Source organism: Perissodus microlepis, chromosome 7, assembly GCF_051167445.1.
Source record: "Perissodus microlepis isolate ML-2025 ecotype Zambia chromosome 7, ASM5116744v1, whole genome shotgun sequence".
NCBI lineage: Eukaryota > Metazoa > Chordata > Actinopteri > Cichliformes > Cichlidae > Perissodus > Perissodus microlepis.
In genome coordinates, this window is record NC_140467.1 from 49059745 (window position 1) to 49082368 (window position 22624).

General features: G+C 37.3%; 1 protein-coding gene across 1 annotated transcript in view; it reads right to left on the minus strand.

Moving 5' to 3' along the window:
• The window catches only part of lamc3 (laminin, gamma 3), a 138857-nt gene that overhangs the window by 94682 nt on the left and 21551 nt on the right, over window positions 1–22624 (minus strand). Inside the window, exons 3-4 of the mRNA XM_084935632.1 lie at window positions 9846–9976; window positions 5434–5600 (exon numbers count right to left, since the gene is read on the minus strand). Of these exons, the coding sequence (XP_084791758.1) occupies window positions 5434–5600; window positions 9846–9976 (298 nt within the window). The remainder of the gene's footprint in view (window positions 1–5433; window positions 5601–9845; window positions 9977–22624) is intronic.

Here is a 22624-nt window from a genome sequence, read left to right on the forward strand (position 1 = left end):
AGCAAACACACATTTATTTTTTCCTTTTATCATTTATTTAAACTTTATCATACTTGTACTTTATTTAACTTCATGAGCTTGGGATAAAGAGAAGGTAAATGTCAAATTCAAAGGTTTTTATATGCTAACAAAGAATTTACTGTAATCTTTCTATTAAAGTCTTTTTGGGATTCTTTTCCTTTGTCTAGCCTAAAATCATGTGAAAAAGAAAGTTTTCGCAGACCTCTATGCAGTATTCTCGATATATACACCCCATAATTCAATAGCTTGTAGAACTTGACTGTGTGACAGCAAGGTGCCCAAGAACTGTGGCTACAAAAACAAACACAAATTGCTAATCCTCCACCATTGTGCTTGACAGTTGGTATGAGGTGTTTTTGCCGACATTTATATAGAATTGTTGTGGTTTCCAAAGCTAAGTCATGTTGCCAGGTTTGTTTTAGAGAGTTTCTCTGGCAGCCAAACAAGCCATACTTGTTCAGTCATTTTGTAATTGTACTATCAGGAGCTTTAATGTTTCACATGCTAACTGAGACCTAGCACTTGCGATTTGTCTGAGCATTGTACAGTCTGACCTATGAGTGAACTTGCTGTGACATCCACTCCTGGGTAGATTGTGACACTATATTGACACACATCTAAATGCTCCTGAAAGCAATTTGACAAAACCTTTTACACAGGTGCACAAACTTACTGATGATCAGTTAATCAACTGTATTTGATTATTAACAGCTGGGTACTGCTTACTCTCTTAATTCTTATGGAACTGTAGATGCTTTCTAGAATTTTGCATGTTCTAAGAAACTGCAGACTAAGTAAGTGTCTTGGTATTGTATATTCTACACCAGCTTATCATCATTTTCAGCTTAGTGTGAAATTAATGTTAGAAAAATTTCTCAACCTGCAATTGCTGATGATGATCTTGACCTGGCTACTTTAAAGCAAGCTAATTTCATGAACATTTAGCAGCTGGGTTTTCAATATTAAATGTTTATAGTTTATATATCTATGTGGGTTTTACGCTAACGTTGTTTATGCTAATACCGTAATAAAACCTTATTAATGCTAAATAGCATGATTATTACTGGGTGCTACCCAACCATCTTTTTTCACAGCAGGAGTTTAGGGGGCCGAAATAAAATGTATGTGATGTATGTGATGTATCTACGTTGTTATCGACCTCACAATAGGTATGCAACAAAATGATCACAGTATACAAGCTACAACGGGATCAGCAATAAATCAGTGGTTTAAAAAAAGGGATTTAAAGCATGTACCTACTGGAACAGCCTCAGGCTAAGCCACTTCCAACATCAAGAAAACAACAAAAAATGGTCAAGGCCCAAAGCAACCTGCCCAGGCTATAAATGATTTCAGTCTCAGAGGGGGAGAATCTTGATGATAATGACGTTCCATTGCACTCCTGATACACACGCACGCACACGCACACACACACACACACGCACACACACACACACACACACACACACAGAGCAAATTGTAGCAAAGGGGTTTGCGTTATTTCTCCACACCTTAAGACCAAAAAAAACCAGCCAAGTAAAAAACAAAAACTAAACAAAATACAGTCTGAATTCAAGTTTGTATAAAAAAAACAAACTAATATTAAAATTACTCATAAACACACAGAGTCACGTTCACATAATATTGAAAAAACTCTTGTAAAAAGCCACCTAAAGCTTCCATTTACCACCTGCTATTGCTGTTCAGACAAGAACAACAGCAAAGACAGCGGTAATATTCGCAATATTGTCACACTTTTCTTCCTTTTCTTCTTTTAAATGAGGCTCTAAATCTGAAACTCCCCGAACATTGTGCCCTGTAAAGATCATAAATTATGACTGATGGAACTGTGACAGTTTTTTTTAATGTTTTTATGGCTGAAATAAAGCTAAGAAGATAAAACAGATGCTGTTCTGTTAATCTGCAAAACAGAAACTAGTCATCTTATTAACAAACCATTTATTTTAATCAGCCTGCTGATATTACTGCGAGCCCTAATTCTATGTCAAACATGATCATCGTCACATGGTATTACAAAAAAAGAAGGTAACCATACTCTATCTTTAAAACACGATGGGTAATGTGTCAAGTGTCATTTTATGTGGGAAGATTATGCAAATTTTCCCAATTGACCAAAGCATTGTGCTGACACATTCCATCCAGGGTCAGCACTGGGTTATTTGGAATGACTGTACTTGTGCTTATTCGTGTTGTTTTAAGCATTCTGGTAAATGTGGGTAATCGTTTACTTAACACTGCAGTGCTTTATCTTGTGCTGAAATGGAAAGCCTTTGAGGAATCTGATCCTTCATTCAAACCCATTGCATGTGCTCACAAACAAAAACTGCAATGATTAAGAGACAAATTTAATAAATTGGATTTTCTGGGATGATCATATATGATATGAAGCTACAAGTTAATTATTGGAAAGTGAGCAGTAGCTTAAGATTTAAATCTCTGTAATATGATTTACTATATGCAGCAAAAGACGTGACTGCAGAAAATAGGAAGTTAATTAACTGGGTGTCACTTGGTGTTTGTTTTAAAAAATTCATGTTTTGCCTTTATTATTGCCGTATTGTTAGCTTTCAAGAGTTAAAAAATCTTTAAAGGTCTCATCTGGTGCAGTTTATTTTCAGTTCTAAAAGATTATCTGTGTAAAAATATCAATTAAAAGAGATGCTTGACTCACCAGAGTCTTCTGGATGTTTTTTTGTTCATTTTTTCTTAAACTGACGTTGTATAATCTGGGTACCTAATTTTTAAATGGGCCACCAACATAACTTTAATATCTTTGTGTTACTATGTTTTTGCTCTGTTAGTAGCAGCAGTTGTTGTGTGCTAATCAATTTATATTAAGATAATGAAAACCTTTTACATTAAAGTCTATTGAGAAACAAATTTCTGTTGTTATCATTTTAGCTTTTCTACCTGCTGATTTAGAAAAAGTTGGAAAACTGGCTTACTATTAGTACCACTAGAAAAAACTAATAATCATTTAAAAAAATAATTTTTGCATAGCAGTCTTTAAACAATGACCACATCAATCACCATCATCATCAATAAAATGATGTGGCACTCTCTCTGCCTGTATGGGTTCCCTCTGCATGCTACAGTTTCCTCTCACTGTCCACACGCGAGACATGCAAGTTAGCTTTACAACTTTTAGGTGTGAATAGGGGTGTAAATGGTTGCCTGCCTCTATAGTATGTGTCAGGCCTTTGACTGAATGCTGACCCGCAGGGTGTGCCCTATTTCTTGTCCAGTGTCAGCAGGGATAGATTTCAATCCATGGATGGATGGATGGATACATTATACATCCACAATAAATGCAGAAACATGTGTTTAACAAGAATACATCTAAATTCTCTGAAATGATCCATATTGTTAACACATGCCAGTCTACATGTCGCTATGAATGTTTGCAAATCCAAACACTGCCCTTGCTAAGATAATGGGTTGCATGGCTAATAAATTACAAAATATATAGAACACCCAATGCCTGCCAGTGAATCATATCAAAACTTACAATGTTTTATGTAAAATTATCATAATTGAGGAAAGGACGTTTTTAATGTAGTCATAAAACTGGAGATAAAACACTAAATCTTAAACTTTGTACTGCAGCCTATATTATTTTATAGCTCGTATAATAAGGCATGTTTTTTAGTTTATGGGGTAATATATTTTAAAGGAAACTTACCCTGTAAGTCCTTCATTTACAGACTCTAACAAGATTTTGCATCGTGGGCCGCATACAACCCACTTTGATCTTAAGTGGGCCGGACAAGTTTAATCCATGCGATATCTCAAAATAAGAAAGAGAAGAGTTATTTCAATAGACTGTCTCAGTTTTTCTACATGATAAAGAAACACTATAGTAAATGAAAGACTCAGCATGACGCTTTGGGCATAAACTGTAAGAAATTCATGTGTAAAATTACTGAAAATTCTGATACCTCATTGCCAAGACTGCCCTGTAATCATAAAGTGGCAAGTTTCTGTTCATTCAAAGAAAATTTCCTATTATTATTATTGATTTCACTGTGTACACACTGTAAAACAAACAGACGTTTCTATAGTACATTGTGAAAAATCAGGAACTTTTCTGTCATTTAATTGTTTATCTATTACTTTATTAATGTAGTATGAATGGCTGTGGGTGAGGTCTTTGTCAGTACAATAAGTTGTTTATGAAAATGCTGTTAATAGTCCAAAATTTATGTCCTCCTTCACATTTTCCACAGCTGTCCAGTGGGCCAGGTTGGGGTCTTTTTTGGGCCGATTCTGGCCCACAGACCTTATGTTTGAACCTCTTCTATTTGATTACACTACATATGTTTATGTAGACTGTCCAGCCTTTTGATGATGAAGTTTAATAAAATAATATTTAGTCAGAAATTAGTTTAAACACCAAAAAGCCTGTTTTTTATTGTTTACATGACTCTGTGTATTTAGTGTATGTTGATTTTGATTTGCTGATTGTAATCACAAGTAGTTAAAAGCAGTGATTACTGTTTCGGCATTGGCTGGGGCAAACTCAGTCAAAATGAATCTTTTGCCAGACAGAGATGAACAATTACAATGAGCATTTGGTTTTTTGCACTTTCACATTCCCTGGTGCTTTTATAAGTTGTCTATATTAATGTACAGAATTGATTAAGTTGGGTGCAGAAGTCTATTTAAGATGCCATCTGCTCGGAAGCAAGTGCAAGAGTAATTAGAGCAAGTCTGCTGCTTAATAGAATTCAGGGGAAAAAAAGAAGGGTTAATCGTCAGCAGGATTCAGCTGGAATGCATGGTCTGACGAGCCAAACCCGATAACACTCAGCTAAATCACATATACAAAAGCAACGGTGGGAGAATGCCTGCAAACATTTGTGCATATGAGCCAAAAATCAAATATACACAAATCTTCCAGGGATCTCTCAGCTGTTTGGCTCTGCAATCAGGCAATTTTAAATACATCAAATTATTTCCTTTACTGGCAACTTTTGCACACAAAAAAAGAAAAAAGAAAAAAAAAGGTCATCTGCGGTGGCAGACATATTGTTAAATTATGTGTAAAGCTGAGTTCAGCATAATAAAACATCATTCAGCCTAGAGCGTAATGAAGATCAGTAAAGTTCAGTGATTTCCACGAGGACTTCATGTCAGACTACGCGCTTTTTATCCTCCCCAACAGTGATGAATGGTTGTATTTACTAACTCGCACAATAAAAGACAAAAGGTGCATGTGAAGATATCGAGATTTAAGAAATACTGGGGATTGATGTGAGGTAGCACACTGATGGATTAAATGGGATCTCTGACAGCCTGAGAATGTCATCTGAATTTAACACTGGCCCGTGTATCTTCCAGATGGCTGCACCCAGTAGGTTCACGGTGTCACCCCGGGATCAAGCTACTCACTCAAACACTCATTGGCAGAGTCCCCAGTGGCCCTGGCCCAGGGTCTATCCTGGTAAAAGGGGTGACATCTCTGGCAGTCGGCTCCCACTGTGTGATGCTGGCAGGCGCAGACCAGGTTACCATGTTCTCGCTCAATGCACTCGCTGGCATGGCCGTTACACTTACATCTGAGGGAAACATCGATAGTTAGGTAAAGTCTGCATGTACAAGCTTTCGTTTGTCTCTGTTTTTCCTCCCCTTTTTACTCACACAAATTTGGACACAGTTATGCACACAGTGAATGGATTTGAAGGCGGAAGGAAAGCGGGAAGGTAGTTCCACCGTAAGAAGTTGTCACTTTCTATTATCCTTCACCGATGAAAACGTGGTCTTGGGTGAGGCAGGGCTTTTATTCCCCTTCAGCAACTACACTTTTCAACTGTGTTAATATGCCACTAATAATACACTCACACTCACCCAGTGTATCAGAAACAGCAACAAGTGAGTGCAGTATCTCTAATATTGGTAACCAGTGTTGGTCAAGTTACTTGAAAAAAGTAATCAGTAACTAATTACTGATTACTTCCCCAAAAAAGTAATCTCGTTACTTTACTGATTACTTATTTTCAAAGTTTTAAAGTAATTAATTACTTAGTTACTTTTTAAAAACACGATTTACAACCTGAATAGGTGATAAAGTGATAGATCTTCCAGCCCAATTCTATTTTTTCTGCATAATCCATCATACAAAATGTAATCAAATGAAAAAGTCTCTTTTTAAAACTTGTTTTATTAGTTTTAATCTTTTAACTTTATGCATCAAGCAAAAATTAAATTATCTGCAACATTCTCTGACTGGAAGAAATTTGTTTAACATTTAAACCTTTTTTCTGCACATTCCAGCACATAAAATAAAATATTTTTTTTGTGTTTACACTCAGTCTTTCAAATAGATGCAAGTAAAACACAGCAGAAAATAAATAAAGTCAAAGACTAGTGGTCCTGTTGCTCTATTTTCACCTGTAAAGCAGGAGTGGCGTAGGCGTAGGTTTGCCCTGGTGCAGGTGTGCCGCAGCGGTCAGTTGAAGACTCCGCGAGTTTCTCTGTGAATTTCCCATTACGTCGTTGCGCACTCGGTGCTTGTTTAGGGGTTTTTTGCTGTAAAAAGAAGTTTTCTTCCCACGCACAACGGAAGCTAATGTTTTTGTCACTTTTTATGGAATCAAACTCAAAGTAAGGTCAGTACTTCCACGCTTTAAACGCTGCACGCTCATACTCTCTCCCCACTCGATATATGATCCATTGTTGATCTGCACACAGCTGTTGTCACGAATGTCGCACTCGCTTACGTCACTGTCATGAGACATTCTGGCAAAAACGGTTTTAGTAACGCAGTAACACAGCGTTCCTACGGGAAAGTAACGGTAATCTAATTACCATTTTTGCAATAGTAATCCCTTACTTTACTCGTTACTTGAAAAAAGTAATCGGATTACAGTAACGCTCTGTTGGTAACTGTGTTAGTATGTGCAAAAGCATTAACTCTATGCTTGTCTTTTTTTAATTTATAAATGAAATTTTGCGTCTTCAGTAATTATAATAACTTCCAAAATTAAAAGTCAATATTTGTGAGCTAAACGTGATTGTTTAGTTCAGTTTTCATAAGACTGTTATCTGCTAATTTCCTTCCCCTCTGCCTGTGGATTATTTCCTCTGAAGCATGATGACAGCTATGCCTTCCTGTGTGCACTATTTCCTGGCAGTGTCACTGGGTTTGTCAAGTGGCTGTGACAGGGGTACAGGCACTTGTGGCTGAGTGGTAAGCTGTGTCAAATTTAGCCAGCTGTCCCAGAACCAGATGTATGCTTTCCTGAGACTCACACCCATTCCTTTCCGTTATCTTTGAGGTGCTTCCGATCTACATATTAGACTGCTAGAAGTGAGGTGTGAATATGAGAGTGTTGATCTGAAATATACTGGCAGCATGTAATGTGTGCACTTTAAATTTTCTCATAGATATTTAGACATCTGTCTCATAAGTGGGTTGTTTCCAACATTACTTTATTTCGCTATACTCAAAATATATTCGCTAAATTCTGTCTTGACATTGACAAAGTTAGACCCCGAAGCTTCCTTATATAACTTAAGCATACCCTGCTGACCACTGAGCACCTCCGCTGGAGCAACTGAGGTTAAGGGCCTTTCTTTGATGAGACAGAGGAAAGTGCTGTTTTCTCACTTTCCCGTCCAGGGTCCAAGGTTTTAACTAGCGACCTTCTGGTCGTAAGCTTGTTTTTCTTACCTTGAAGCCACCACAGCTCTTTTTGCACTATTGATATATTGTAGAAAACCTGGAGGATTTTTTAATAGCATCTGGCTTGCTGACTTGACCTGTAGCGTGTGGTGTAAAAACACGTGTACTTAGGCAGAAAGCACCAGTATATGGCTAATGGCCATGTGGCTCTCTTACCCACATGCTGTGACATTGGTGGGTAATTTGTCATCCAGCTGAAAGACCCTAAGTGTTTATGACAGATGTCAGATCAACTTTGCGTTCTTTGTGAGGGCTTCATCTCAGCTGCTTAATCGTTCAGTTCTATCTGCACTGCCAAGGTGCAGCCTGGTCTTTGGTACCATGTCCCCTTTCATTACGATGAGTAATAAACCCAAGGATGTGGAAGGAGAAGTGAGAATTATCTTGGTTTACTTTCATTTGATGGCAACTTGACAGGCAGAAAGCAGGACAGAATATAGGTTCAGCATGTTATCTTGCCATGGCCACACAGAGTCATGGTACAGTAAAAAGAAAGTTCTAAGGTTTTATGTATCAGGGCATAGTAAAAATCATCTTGTTCTTAGTAAACTTTTAGATTAGGTAAATTCAAACTCAGATGAATAAATACACTGTAAAATTATTTAATTAACAACATTTAAGAATGCAGAAGCAGTGTATGAAAAGCTAAGCACACCCTTACTGCTTTCATAGAAATTAAGAAGGTAAGTAGCAGCCAGTTGTTGCTAATCAAAGGCATTTGATGAATTGATCACCAGCAAAAGCAGAAATTTCGGCAGTTTGTGGGTCCAGAGCATTCAGGTATGTGTTAACACAACGCTAAGGAGGAAAGACATCAGCTGTGATCTTACAGAAGCAATTGTTGTTGCCCATCAATCTAGGAAGCGTTCAAAGACAATTTCCAAACAGTCTTCAAAGTTCACCATTTTTCAGTGAGAAAGATTTCTACAAGCCCACAACATTCAAGACAGTTGCCAGTCTCCCCAGTAGCAGATGCCCCAACAAATTCACCTCAAGGTCAGACTGTGAAAAGCTTATCTCAGACTCTACAAGCCTCAGTTAGCATGTCAAATGCTAAAGTTCGTGACAAGAAAAAGACTGATGGCTTGATTGGAAAGAGTTGCTAGGAGAAAGCCTCTTCTCTCTAAAAGGAACAACAGAGCATGGCTTAGGTTTGCAAAGTTGCATCTGAGAAAACCACAGGACCTCTGGAAGACTTCTCGTCTAGTCTGTACCAAAAGTGGAGATCTTTGGCCATGATGCACAGCACCACATTTAATGAAAACCAAATACAGCATATCTGCACAAACATCTCATTGAAACAGCCGCAGTGTTCCTGGTGGTGGAGGGGTGATGATTTGGGTTTGTTGTGTAGCCATAGGACCTGGACACCTAGCATTCATTGAGTCAACCATGAACTCCTCTGTATACCACGAGTGTTCTAGAGTTAAATGTGACATCTGACAACTTTAGCTTGGCCCGAATTGGATCATACAACAAAACATTAGTACTGACCATAACAGCAAATCTACAACAGAATGGCTGAAAAAGAAAAAAAATCAAGGTGCAATCAAACTTCAACCCGATTAACTGCTTTGGCAGCAGCTACAGGGAGCTGTGAATAAATGACTACCTAGAAACCTCAGTGAACTGAAACAACATCGTTAAGATGAGTGGACCATAGAAAAGGGTTACTGAATCATGGCATAGACCTAGTTTTTCAAACAGTGCTTCTGCATTTGGTCTAAATTTTGTTAAATGAATAGTGACACGGGATAATAAGTTAGGTGCACTTGTTCATCTGAGGTCGTATTTACTTCATTTGAAGACCTACTAAGAACCAAATGCATTTTATCATGTCCTGATACATAAAACCTTAAAACTGATCAACTTATGATATACTGGGTAAAATCTGTGCTTTGCATGCCCAGCCACCTACCCCTAACACCTCAGCCAGGAAATTAGTTTACTTTAAAACACATTTGGCCATTCGGTACTATATAACTCCCTTAAAAACAGATGCTAGTGAAGTTGAAAAATCAAAATTGCTTAAGCAACACTAGTTCCCAACATTTATTATTTCAGAGAGTATCAAGCATGGTGACATTACTTTGGCACCACATTTTCTGGTGTCTCTTACCTGCCACCCACAGAGAAATCAGAGATGGCATAGAAGTACGAGCGCAGCACTTTAGCGTCCTTGAAAAACTCATCTCCAAAGGTGTTAAGCCTGTCCAAAGAGATGAGCAGGTCAGTGGCTGTCACCCATTCCTGGAAAAGAAAAAAAAGAGGAAATGATACGGGAAGAAGAAAAGATATACAGGGTTAGCCAAAAGGAAAAGAAAAAAAAAATAATGTAAGAGAACCATCGTCGGGAAGTCTGCTGGCTGCTGCCACTCTTGGTGACACAAGAAAGCAGACAAGAAGGTTGGCAAGAGAAAAAAAACACACTGGGCTTCAGCTGAAAGGGGTAAAAGAGTGAGATATATAAAACAGCAAATGTTGACAGCAAAGAAAAGAGAGGAAGTTGGAAAGAAGATATGGTCAAGAAAACTACAGTGTAACAGCAGAGGGAGCGCAGATATGATGGGGAGATAATGAGTATGGTGTAAGAAATTGAGTTAATGTCACAAAGAGGGCTGAAGAAAAAGGGGATTAATGGAGACTAAAGCTGAAATATGAAAAAAAAAAAAAAACATGAGAAAAGAGACAACATTGCAGCACTGCTTCAGTATAATGGATGGCACTTGGCAAAGCTCCCACCACTGATATGATTTAAGCTCTTTTGTTTGAGACTACTGCAAAGGTACAGGCAGGATGAAGCAAGAGTGGGAAAAGAAGGTAAAGAAGGATAACACAAACAGTGGAAAAGCTAACGGGAAGTACAATAGTGGGTGCAAGATAAAAGCGAGGCCAGGTAAAGAGAGAGCAAATGACGTTTTTTTTTTTTTTTTTTTTTTAACAGAACAACTTTAAAACAAATAGCTGGAGAGAAACTTTCTTTTTGTTTCTTGGCTAGTTTGGGACTCTGTGGGAGTCCTGAGGAAGCCTGTCATGCTTAATGTTTTGAAGCTTCTCCCCAGAGATGTCTTTGAAGTCTGGCAATGGGAGACAAGGAGATTGGAGCGGATGAGCCTCAGACTAAAAACATGTGTGAAGAGTTCATTCATTCATTTTTTAATCTCATGTACCATGCATTTTACCATCCATGCACCCCTTACCACATAGTACATTACTGTGCCAATTTTAGACGATTAAACATAAAACTGTGTCATTTACAAATGACTTGTTATCAAATTCTGAAGTGAACGTTATACTTACATGACTAAATTACAGAAAATCTTTACAGACATGTATGCTTTACTGTGGATGTATCATTCAAATTTTCTGTAGTGCTGGAGCAGGTTTAACATATGATTGACATGTGCACCAACAACAGCTAAAGGTACGTTGATAACTGTAGGTTGCTTTTTAGTGTTAATTTGCATATGCTGCCAACAACAGTTCTTTTTATTCTTTGAGTCTGTGTGGAATCATGGTTTCGGAGAGACCTAGTAAGTAGCAAGACTTACTACTAAGCTCTTTTGACCATTTTTGGCTTCTTCTGGCAACATGATAGCATCATAACCATGTATACTAGTCTTTACACATGTGTACCGATTATGCAGAGAACATGGGTGTGGCTTGAGGTTTCCCATGGTGTACCAAATGGCACATATACACATTGATTGATCAGAAAAGTAGCCATGCTGTTGACTGACTGAATATGGAAAAGAATGAAATATTAATATTGTAATTTTATAAATTGTACCTTTCTGTTGCTTTTTCCTCAGCTGTTTCATAAATGGATGGCTCAATATATTTTCAGTAGGTTGTTCTCTAATAATTTTGGTGATCTGGCCAGCCCTGACTACACTGGTTTTAAAATGAGTTTTGCATCCTCTGTATTAAAAGATCTGTGGACTGAAGAGTCTCTAAGAGTATAAAAAAATGGCTCCAAAAACACTTGATTGGAATCAATATAGTATCAGTGCACATTGAGAAAATTTCTATTCCTCTGCCTCTTCATAGTTAGCATGTAAAAAACCAGAGTAAGGTATTAGTCATGGTTCAGCAGAAGAAAATGGTTAATTGGGAGATAGCAAGAAATGGAAAAAAAAGGTGACATGCCTGAACCCTCTAAGGCTCTCTTCACAGGTCCCTTCTGTGATGTTTCTTAGCTTAAAATAGCCTGAGCAGCACTGCAGTAAAAGTTTAGAACTAAATTATCTTTAGAGGAGCTGCTTCTGGGGGGCTTTCTTATGCTGTCAGCAGGTCCAGCATCCTCCTATTTCAAAGGAGACAATCTTGGGATTTAGACCACCTGCGTGGTTAGTGCCTCCAGATCCAAGAGATAATACTGCTGTGGCATCAAGTGGTCACAGTCCCCATTTTGAAGCATCTGGTGTGAATGCATTGCACATGCTCCTGATTGATTTTGCAATAAATGGTCTCAGTATGACTACCATATGTGGGTCAGCTGTGTCAGTAAACGCTATAAAGAGGACTATTTCAACTGGGGTCAGCAAAGTGCAACTTGTGGTAAAGAATGTAAAAACCTGTAATTAACACTTCCTTTTTTAAGAATTTTTTTTCTTTTCTTCTAATTAGAGCAACCAACTGAAGGTTGTAACTGACAACTCAGAATTGCATCTGTCACCAGGCGAGGACAAACTCATTCGCCTCTTGCCTGAAACGTCTCTTCATGTCTCTACATCTTGTCTTCATATGTTCCTTTCCGCCAGTATTATCGTTCTAGTACACTTCAGATTTTCCATAGGGTTCTGTGCTTTTGCAACCTATTGAGGATATTTGGTAGTAAGAGTAACTAAAATGTGGCAGAACTGCGTGCATGCTATTGTTCTGAGACTTGCTTTATCGATTTTTGCCCCTGCTTGACTCGGCTCTACAAGCTAATGTGCTTTGGGATGACGCTTTATGACCCTGATGCATTGAGAACACAGATGCTCATTCTTCACTTTGCAGTACGCTACCTGAATATGACTATATTTTCATCCATGGCTTCTGAGAGGAGCTGAGAGCACAAGGGATCAGATATGACAGAATATCACACATCCTCTGCAATATGCTTACAAAATGTCTTTGAATCTTCATCTTTTTCTACTTTGTCATCCATGCTACGCTTGTCTAGAGTTGGCTTATCTCATGGGTGTGATGCCTTCATAATGTCCTTGTAATGAAAAAAAAAAACCCTCCCTGATGCACAGCTGACGAAAAAAATGTAAAAAAGGCCACATACATAAATGAAAAGTCTTTGAGTCTGTTGTACGAAACACTATTTATAGCATCTTGCACATTTTCTGTCACAAGGAAAAGATTTCTTTTTCTTGACTTACACTCAAAATAGTTGAAGGCTTCCTTAATGAAAACTGATGCTGAGAGTTTTCAAGCATGCAGTTGTTTGTTTAAGGCTGCGGGGATAGCAATCCTAAACCCCACAGCCCCAAAGAGAAACTGGTCACCTGCTGCTAATTTATCCACAAATAGGATATATAGTTTGTTGTTTTAATGCTTTAGGTCTGTTTTTGTCAAGTGGCAACCTCTAGGCTGAAAAACATTTACAATAAAAATGCACTCATTAAAAGAAAAAAAGCTTTTGCCACTATCTTTCATTTCCCCCATTGCTGGAGCAGAGCTGGGTTCAGCTGAGAATTAGCTACTAGTTCTGTGCTTGGCGTCACCTAAGCTAATTTGAGATATGCAAGTGAAATGTTAGTGGTGCTGGTGCCTGTTGTTGCATTTTAATGCAATTATCTGTCAAATAATACAGCTTTCTATGGGGTTAACTATACTAAAAGGCCATCCAAGAAGCCTGTGCTTCAGCTATTTGTTTGTTATTTAGCTGTAATTAGGATTAGTCAGTAGGAGTATGTGATGCTCCTAGTTTACAAAGTCTATAGATGCACTCTGTTTCTCAATCTTGCTAGCATTATCTGATAACTTAGATAAATATGACTCCAAAAAAAGAAAAAAGAAAGACAAAAAAACAGCATCCATAAAGGCAAAGTCAAGGCTTCACAATGACAGGTATCAAAACTGAGGTGACAGCACAGGAAGTACTGCCATATTTTATATACAGTCTACTGTGGGGAAATATTTTTATGTGATCGAGACTTTAGGGGCTACTGGACCAGCCGCTTTGTTAAATTAATAAGTAAATGATTAACACTACTTAACAGTCATTTATACTGAAACACATGCCTTTGCTACAGAGGGGCCAGGCTGGTATTTCAGTGATTTTAAATCCCAGCCTCCAACTCAACACACTCATAAATGATCAAATGCTTAAATTAATTCTTAGCATTTTAAAATTCTAACACACATTAAAAGCAAATACTCTTCCATTTATCATAGAGTACACGGCCATTATTATACGGAAGAGTAATTAGTAATGCTCGGTAGAACAGTGTTAATTGTGTAAGAAAAAAAAGCAGATATAGTTCCAAATATCACTTAGTCTACTGAAAGGAAACGGTTTCTCAGGGTTAATTAGTAGTCAGCCCAAAACTTATTATTTGTGCAAAGCACAGCAAAAGCTTAATTAACTTTGATTCTCACTCCCTTGGAATTTTAGTCCACAATGCTACAATGATGCTGACTTAGGCTCTGGCGTGTGAGAGTGGCAAAGAGCCAGTCCTTTGTCTAAGACAATAAGCGTGTAATGATCAAATGGGCAGGTTCACAGACATGCATCTGACCGCACATAGCAAAGTTGTTTTTTATTATTATTAACATTCCACACACAACTTTAAAATGCATCTTTGCTCAGGGGCTTACAACCTTCACCCTCACCTCTAAAATCTCTCTGGTCTTTTCTTCCTCCTTTTTTCCTCCATTTGTCTTCCTCTCTCCCTTCTCCCGTCTTCTTTCCCTGTTTCCTTGAACTCTGAAGCCTCTGGCTGCAGGCAGTGACAGGAAAGGGAGCAGTGTCCCTCATTCCAAAGTTAATAACTTTTTAATTTAATTGCTTAAGTTCACTGTGCCCTCAATATGTATTTTTCCCCTTTTACTCATTGGCATTCAATGCCGGAGCTCCAATTTGCCACACAGCTTTCTAGAGTGTAAAAGAGAGAGAGGCAGAGAGACAGCGAGACACTGAAGGAGAGGGGATGGACTGGTGGCAGGGGAGACAGACAAACCGTTTTAATGGATGACTGAACAAATTAAATTTGAATTCATACAGCAGCTTTCATCTTCTGCATGATTATTGAAAAAAAAAAAAGAGCTTTACAAACTTGACAACAAGGCTCTCTTTGAAGTAAGCCGTTACTTTAGGAGGTGAGTGTTATTTATTTCAAATAAAAATCTAATCTAGCAGTGAAAACACAGTCCATTAGATCAATGGTGTTGCAAAGAATGCTGTGTGTTTATATGTGGCATGTACACAAGTAAGACAAAAACACCTGCGCATTTAAACGCCGTCTTAGTTTTTATTTCATTTTGCTTTGACCGCTCAAAATTGCAAGAGACACTTTCTAAAAGCAGCAGATGAGGCATGTGAAGTCTCTATATCAAGACCGCACACGCCTCAAAAACCGAGGCACAAGTAGCAATAGTGAAAAAGGATTAAGATGCTAATAAAACAGACAGGATGCAATTTCTGTTTTAAGCCTCATGAAAAATGCATAGCTCTTTACAGCCAATATGCAAAGGAAATGGCACACTGACATGGCGCATAGAAGAAGAGGAATCATTTAATGCTCTGTTGACAGTCTCTTTGTTTTCAACCCCTGACACAAGTGCCCAGCCTTTATGAACCTTCCAGGCAAAGGTTTCCTGAGGTTATCTTTCCCCACTTGGGGGGGGGGGTCCAAGGACAATTGCCAAGAAAAAAGATACATTATATTTACAATGTATCCCTTTTCTTGAAAACTGTCCTCGGTTGAGATGTCTTCATGGTCCAGTGGTAAAAACAGTGTCAATAAGATAGACATTATATGGTAGACTATGGCCTATTTTGCACCTCCAGGGTATGCTTTTACTCCATTAGCTGGATCACTGCACATGTTTATAGAAATGCAATGTTGCTACAAACAATTCCGAAAATAAGTATTTTCGGCAGTATTTGCTCGAGGCATTTACTCTGATTACATCAATGTTATGAAAAACACATTCTGTCTTAGCAATGGCATTAACAAAAGGTACTGAGGCTTGTTTTATAGATATGGTTTCACAGAGGCTAATCACTGATTACATTCGTGATTTAATTTTTTTTCTTCTACATTTCTGGGGGCAGGGGGTAGAAAATAAAGCAAGGTGAAGCCAAGTGGCGAGCTTACTGAAATGCTTATTTTAGATGTATTGCATGCTCCATAAGATTCTGTCACCTACTATATTTTTGATTGAATAAAGTCTGTCCTGTATTTTTCTGTACAGCACCTATCAGGGTTTCAGAGAGACTATAGCCTATCTCGGCTGCCACAGGGTGAGAAGACAAGTCGCCACTCTGTACCACTCAGAGTACCCAAAGAGAACCCATGCAATCGGATTTGAACCCAGGACTTTCTTTTTAAACATGCTTTCAGAAGTTTGTAGCGCATAGACAAATTCAAAGTGCAAGCTTTTATTATTTGCCCCATTGAAACCCATTTTAATACACTTTTGAGTATTTTTTAATTTTTTACTTATGTGGATATATATGTGTATAGCATGTATTTAAGTATTTAGTAAGTTAGTTTAAATGTTTAGCATTAATTACCAAATGAAAAAATTACGTAAAGTGTATTTGGTTTTTCAAAAGAAACCGTTGTGATAACAGTAATTCAGGAACATAGTATCCCCATTCAAATTGTAATGAATTAAAGTGGTTATAACCGATATTTAAGTCATAAAAATATAAAGGGCTATTTCTGAATCCGCATCTATCATCCTCTATATGCCTATATGTTGTCAATACATACAATGGCAGTAAGAAACAGTTTTTTAATAGTTCAATATAGTATTAACATTACGTTTGCCTTCGGATCAATTCATTGACCTTGAAGGAGAGGTCAGAGGTCAAATGTGTGAGGTTTTTAAACCTTTGTATGGTACTTTCCATATGTTGACAATACACACCACACTTGTAAGAATTTTTTTTATTTTATTAATCCTTTATTTATCCAGGTAAAAAATCTCATTGAGATTAAAAATCTCATTTCCAAGAGAGACCTGGCATCATGGCAACAAAAGTCACATACCACATAGGTATATAACATTTAAAACAAATACAATATCCCATACAAACATGTGTAAAATATACAATAACAGATCAAATTAAGAGTACATTAAAAACAATCACACTGAGTAAAAGAGCTGTTCTCTCGTTCCTTTTATGACAGACTTAAACTCTCCCAAGGTAACCAATTCTGATAATTTCAGTTCCTTCTGCAGATTATTCCAGGTAGCAGGGGCAGCGTATTTAAAAGCCCTTTTCCCCAATTCTGTTCTGATTTTTGGGACAATCAATTGTATGATTTTGTTCGAACGAAGGTTGTATTGGTTGTGGTTTTTACACATATAAACACATAAATAAGATGGAACCAGCCCAAGGAGAGATTTATAGATAAAGATCAACCAATGGGAGAGTCTGCGAATATGCAAAGATGGACATTTAGCAGCAGCATACAAAGAACAATGATGTACATGATTTCCATAGCCAGTAATAAAACGTAAAGCACAATGGTACACAGTATCCAACCTCTTTAGGCAGTGGGCAGGTGCATTCATAAAAAGCAGGTCACCATAATCCAATAAAGGTAAAAAGGTTGCACGAATCAAATGTTTTCTCACTTGGAGGGAGAAACAGGATTGGTTTCTAAAAAAGTAACCTAGTTTTAGTTTTAACTTCGACACAAGCCTTTGAATGTGAGTCTTAAATGACAAATTCTGATCTATAATGATCCCTAGATACTTGTAAGATGTGACCATTTCAATTTCAGATCCTTGAATTGTTTTAATCTTAGGAGATGTAGCTAACAACTCTTTGCCATTTGAGAATAACATGAGCTTGGATTTCTCTGGATTTAACACCAACTTAAGTTGAGTTAAATAGGACTGAACGACATCAAAGGCAGACTGCAGAAATTGCAGGGTTTGTGCTATTGAAGGGGATGAACAATAAATAATTGTATCATCTGCATAAAGATGAAATGCTGCATTTGACAAATTATCACAAAGGTTGTTTATGTAAAGAGAAAATAGCAATGGTCCTAATATGGAGCCCTGCGGAACTCCTTTGGATACTGGGAGAAAAGAGGAAGAAGACCCAGCAGCATGGACACACTGTTTTCTTGCTGACAAGTAATTTGAAAACCAACTTACAGCATTTACAGATAGACCAATATTGTTTAGTCTATTTAATAAAATAGCATGGTCAACTGTATCAAAAGCCTTTGACAAGTCAAGAAAAAGAGCAGCACAGTATTTTTGCAGTCCATCGAATCAACAATGTCATTAACCACTTTAATAGCAGTTATTGTGCTGTGTTGTTTTCTGAATCCTGACTGATGTTGGGAAAGAACTGAATTTTTGTCCAAAAAGTCTTTCAGTTGTTCACTAATGAACTTTTCTAGAACTTTTGCTAGAACACACAATTTAGATATGGGCCTGTAATTATTAACATCTGAAGGATCACCTCCTTTCAGCAAAGGGAGAACATGGGCAGATTTCCATATTACAGGGATCTCACTGTTCGAGAGGCTAAGATTAAAAATGTAAGTTATTGGTTCTGCTATAAAATCTGCAGCCAACTTAAGAAAATAGGGATCAAGTTGATCTGGTCCTGCAGATTTATTTAGATCCAACAGATTTAAAGCCCTGTGGACCTCAAAAACATTTAGCGGAGAAAAACTGAAGGGTTGGACCACAGATTCAGTTTGAGCGGTTGCAGAGAGAGCCTCTTGTTGATTAAGCTGTTTTAAATCTGGATATAAAGATTCAAATAGAGATCCTGAAGAAACAAAATGCTCATTAAAGCAGTTTAGAATGTCGCATTTCTCTGTTAAAGTGCAGGAGTCTTTTACAACAAAAGTTGGCATCTCATTTGTAGTTATGTCCCCATAAGAAGATTTTATTATTTTCCAGAATTTTTTAGGATCGTTCAAATGTTTAGTAGTATTTGAAAGATAGAATTCTGATTTGGCCTTTTTAATTAAGGAAGTTGAACGGTTTCTGAGCTGTCTAAAAATCAGCCAATCCGCTTCGGATTTAGTTTTTCTGGCCTTAGCCCAGGCAGCATCCCTTTTTTTGAGTAGACTGGAGAGCTGAGGAGAAAACCAAGGGTTGTTTCTGCATTTTACTCTAAATTTGCGGATAGGGGCATGTTTATTTATAATTTTGATAAAAGTATCATAAAAATAATTCCATGCCAGCTCAAGATCAGTTATCAGGTAGATTCTACTCCAGTTATAGTCCCATAAATCATGAAAGAAAGCTTGCTCACAGAAATGCTTAAAATCTCGTTTAAAAGCTATCTGTGGCCTTGATTTTGGGAGCTTCGATTGTCTGACTACAGCTACCACACAGTGGTCACTGATATCATTTGCGAAAACCCCAGTGTGAGAATATTTATACGGCATATTAGTTAAAAATAAATCAATAAGTGATGACTTTTCTGGGCATTTAAGATTTGGACGAGTTGTGCTGTAAATTAGTTGTGTGAGATTATATGAATCACACATGGATTTAAAACTGTCTGAGGCAGAGGACAACCAGTCCCAGTTGAAATCTCCGGCCAGCACAATTTCATTAAAATCTAAAGTAGATAGTTTTTCACTAAGTGAAACTAAAGCCTCACTACTAGCTGAGGGGGGTCTATAACAGCCCACAATGGTAATAAAATAGCCCTTGAAAAGTTGGAGCTTGAGGGCAAGAAGTTCAAACTGTTTACAAACAGATACCGATGAATCGACAGTAACATGGAATTTGCTTTTTACATAAATTGCAACACCGCCACCCTTTCTGGGGCGGTCGCAACGGAAAAGAATCCTAGTTTCTAAATTATAAGGCTTTATGTCGATTTTCAACCAATAAATCATTAAGTTGACCTTACAGACCTTTGTGCATTTGAGGCTAATTTTAATGGATTACTAACATGTGCCCACTCTACACCCCTGCAATGTTTTATCAGAATTCATTCTAAACTTTTTGAGCTATCATGTTTACAGATGCACATGTAATCATAGTGTTTACCATGGAAACTTCAATTTTGTCTGAACTAAGAAGTAATAAATACCAGGCCACCCTTTCCTTACTGTTTTTAAGTTATACCTGTAGTTTAGCCACTTGATTTTTTTAATCACCTATCTCTAACAACTGCATAGCAATTAAAATGTGTGTAGTTTTTTTTCTACTACAAATTCCCTTAAATGAAGAATGTATAATTCTAAGTCTTAACCCTGTGCAACTCTACAGATGACTTTTGTGTCTAGGGAGACTCTACGCTTTATTAAACAAGTTGGAATCTTTCAGATGCGAACAATTCTAACCAAGTCGGTGCAACTTCCTTAATCCCAATGCTGTATTCTAAATGCAGCACTGCAATCAAGCAGGACAAGCACAGAGAGTCCATGACAAGATCTTTAGCCTTTACTGGTCCTGTTTTTGTGCTATAATACAATCTAAAGCCTGTCTGAAATACTTCAAGTAAATCCTTCCCTCTCACATAGTTGATCTTGAACTTTAGAAGTAAAACAAAGGCTGGAAATCTGTACCTAACAGGCTAAAATGCCTGGTCAGTTAAAGGCTTTTCAATTAATGATTTTATTACTGCCACCTTAAAAACTTGTGGTACATAGTCTATTAATAATCATTTTTCAATTGGCAGATTTTATTTGCTAGTTCAATGGTAAGACTTAATAGACATGTCTAATAGATATGTTGATGGTTTGGATTAAGTATTTATTGATTTTAGCTCAGAGTGATCAATAGGAGAGAAGCAATCAAAATAAAGATCAGCATTTTCTGAAGTAGCTGTAGTTAATGACACGTCTGTGACATTTGTGGGATGCCTTGGATTTTTTTCCCTTCTAGTAGTTAACATTTTCAATGTAAAAATGGCACCTTGTCTTTTACCTCTGTGCATCAGAAAAAAAGCAGCTTGTAAGCATTCACACAGGTGCTAAAATGTGAATGTTTTTAATTTGTATCCACATATGGCATTTTAATCATAGTCACACAAAGTGTGGTTTAATGAAGAGGCTTTAGGAGATGAAGGACTTCTTTAGAGTGTATGATTTCTTGAGATATTATTTTGCAAGGCTGCCAGATTCATAGACAACAACAGATGTGCTGTTTATACCGGGTACATAAAAACAGGATTTCTAACAATACAAGCCCTGCGAGTAGCTGTGAGTTTAGTCTTCTGGCTAATATTTGCTAATATTGATCAAACAGCTAAAGCTGGTGGATCATTAATCATCAGTATTACAAGTATTTGTTTAAAATCTGGACACACTCCTTGTCTGGGAAATGTTAACATATGTTAAAAAAGTGTCATAGAGCAAGAGGCAGGGTACACGCCAGGACAAGTCGCCAATCTGTCACAGGGCTAATGCAGAGACACAGGCAACCATTCACACCTATGGCACCAATTAACGTAATCGCTAAAGGAGAGCAAGACGTGAGAAGACCATTTTAAAAAGGAAAATCTACTACTAGACTTTAATTTATTTCTGTTTAGTTTGTATACAAATGAATAACGAGTCCCAAAACAAAACTCAGAGACAAAATGCTACCAGACAAGACAAATCGTAAAACTAAACTATGCAATTCCTGATAGTAGTCTTGATTCTGAAAGACAGCTATTCAATATTTGTGTTAAATGATGAGAAACTTTAAGGGATTCTTTACAGTGGACATTTCAAATAACATACCTATGTGCATATACGCGCTTCCCTTCCTTGTTCCTGTCTCCTTCCTTTTTACGGCTCTTAATCCTATACTCAATTAAGGCATATTATGGGTTTGTAACTCTAACCACCAACGGTTTTAATTGCTTGTTTTCTTCCTGTTATAATAGTATTAGTAGCTCAAGCGGGAAGTAGCATGGCAGCAATAAAGAAACCTGTGCTCCACCATCTTTGTTTTGCTGATTCACTGTGTTGGAAAAAAAGCACTCCTTTGCATTCCACCAGCTTTGATTTAGCATCAAAGAGGATGGCTGATGTATTTTTGTCTCTGCTCACTACACCCATCTGTCCCATCACCCTTAAAATAGAGAAGGAATGAGAGATTGAATGAAAGAAATGGTGCAATTGCTCCGTCTTTTATTCTAATGGGAGAACAGATCACAGTCAATTATGGGTCTTCTCATCTTGTTGTTTAAAACATGGCGGAGAGTGGATGGGGGGAGGTGGAATGAAGGAGAGCGGGTGTTTGGCAGGTCTGTTGAGAGATTTGCCACCCAATCTATGTATTCTTAGCTTATATTGATCCTGCGCTGCTCTATAATCAGTGGGTCGATGTCCTCCAAAGCATACTGAAATACAGCCAGCAAAACCATTAGTAGTCAGGTTTTAATGTAAGTAACACCTGCATACCGAATACCTAACCCCCCCAAAAGATCTCATGTTGCTACATGGCTTTACAGTGTAAATAAAATCATCTTAAGGTTCAAGAGGCTAATGAGAAATGCCAGTAATCCACGTTGTTTGAAAAGGTAATTAAGCACTTTTTCTAAACAGTGACTGGTATGGTTAAAAAAAACAAAAAAATAATAATATATATATATATATATATATATATATATATATATATATATATATAAAAATATAAATATAAATAAATAAATAAAACTGGGTCTTATATATAAGACCCAGAATAGTAAAGCTTGTGTACTTTTGAAATTAATTACAATCAACACAAGTAATTACAGGCTTT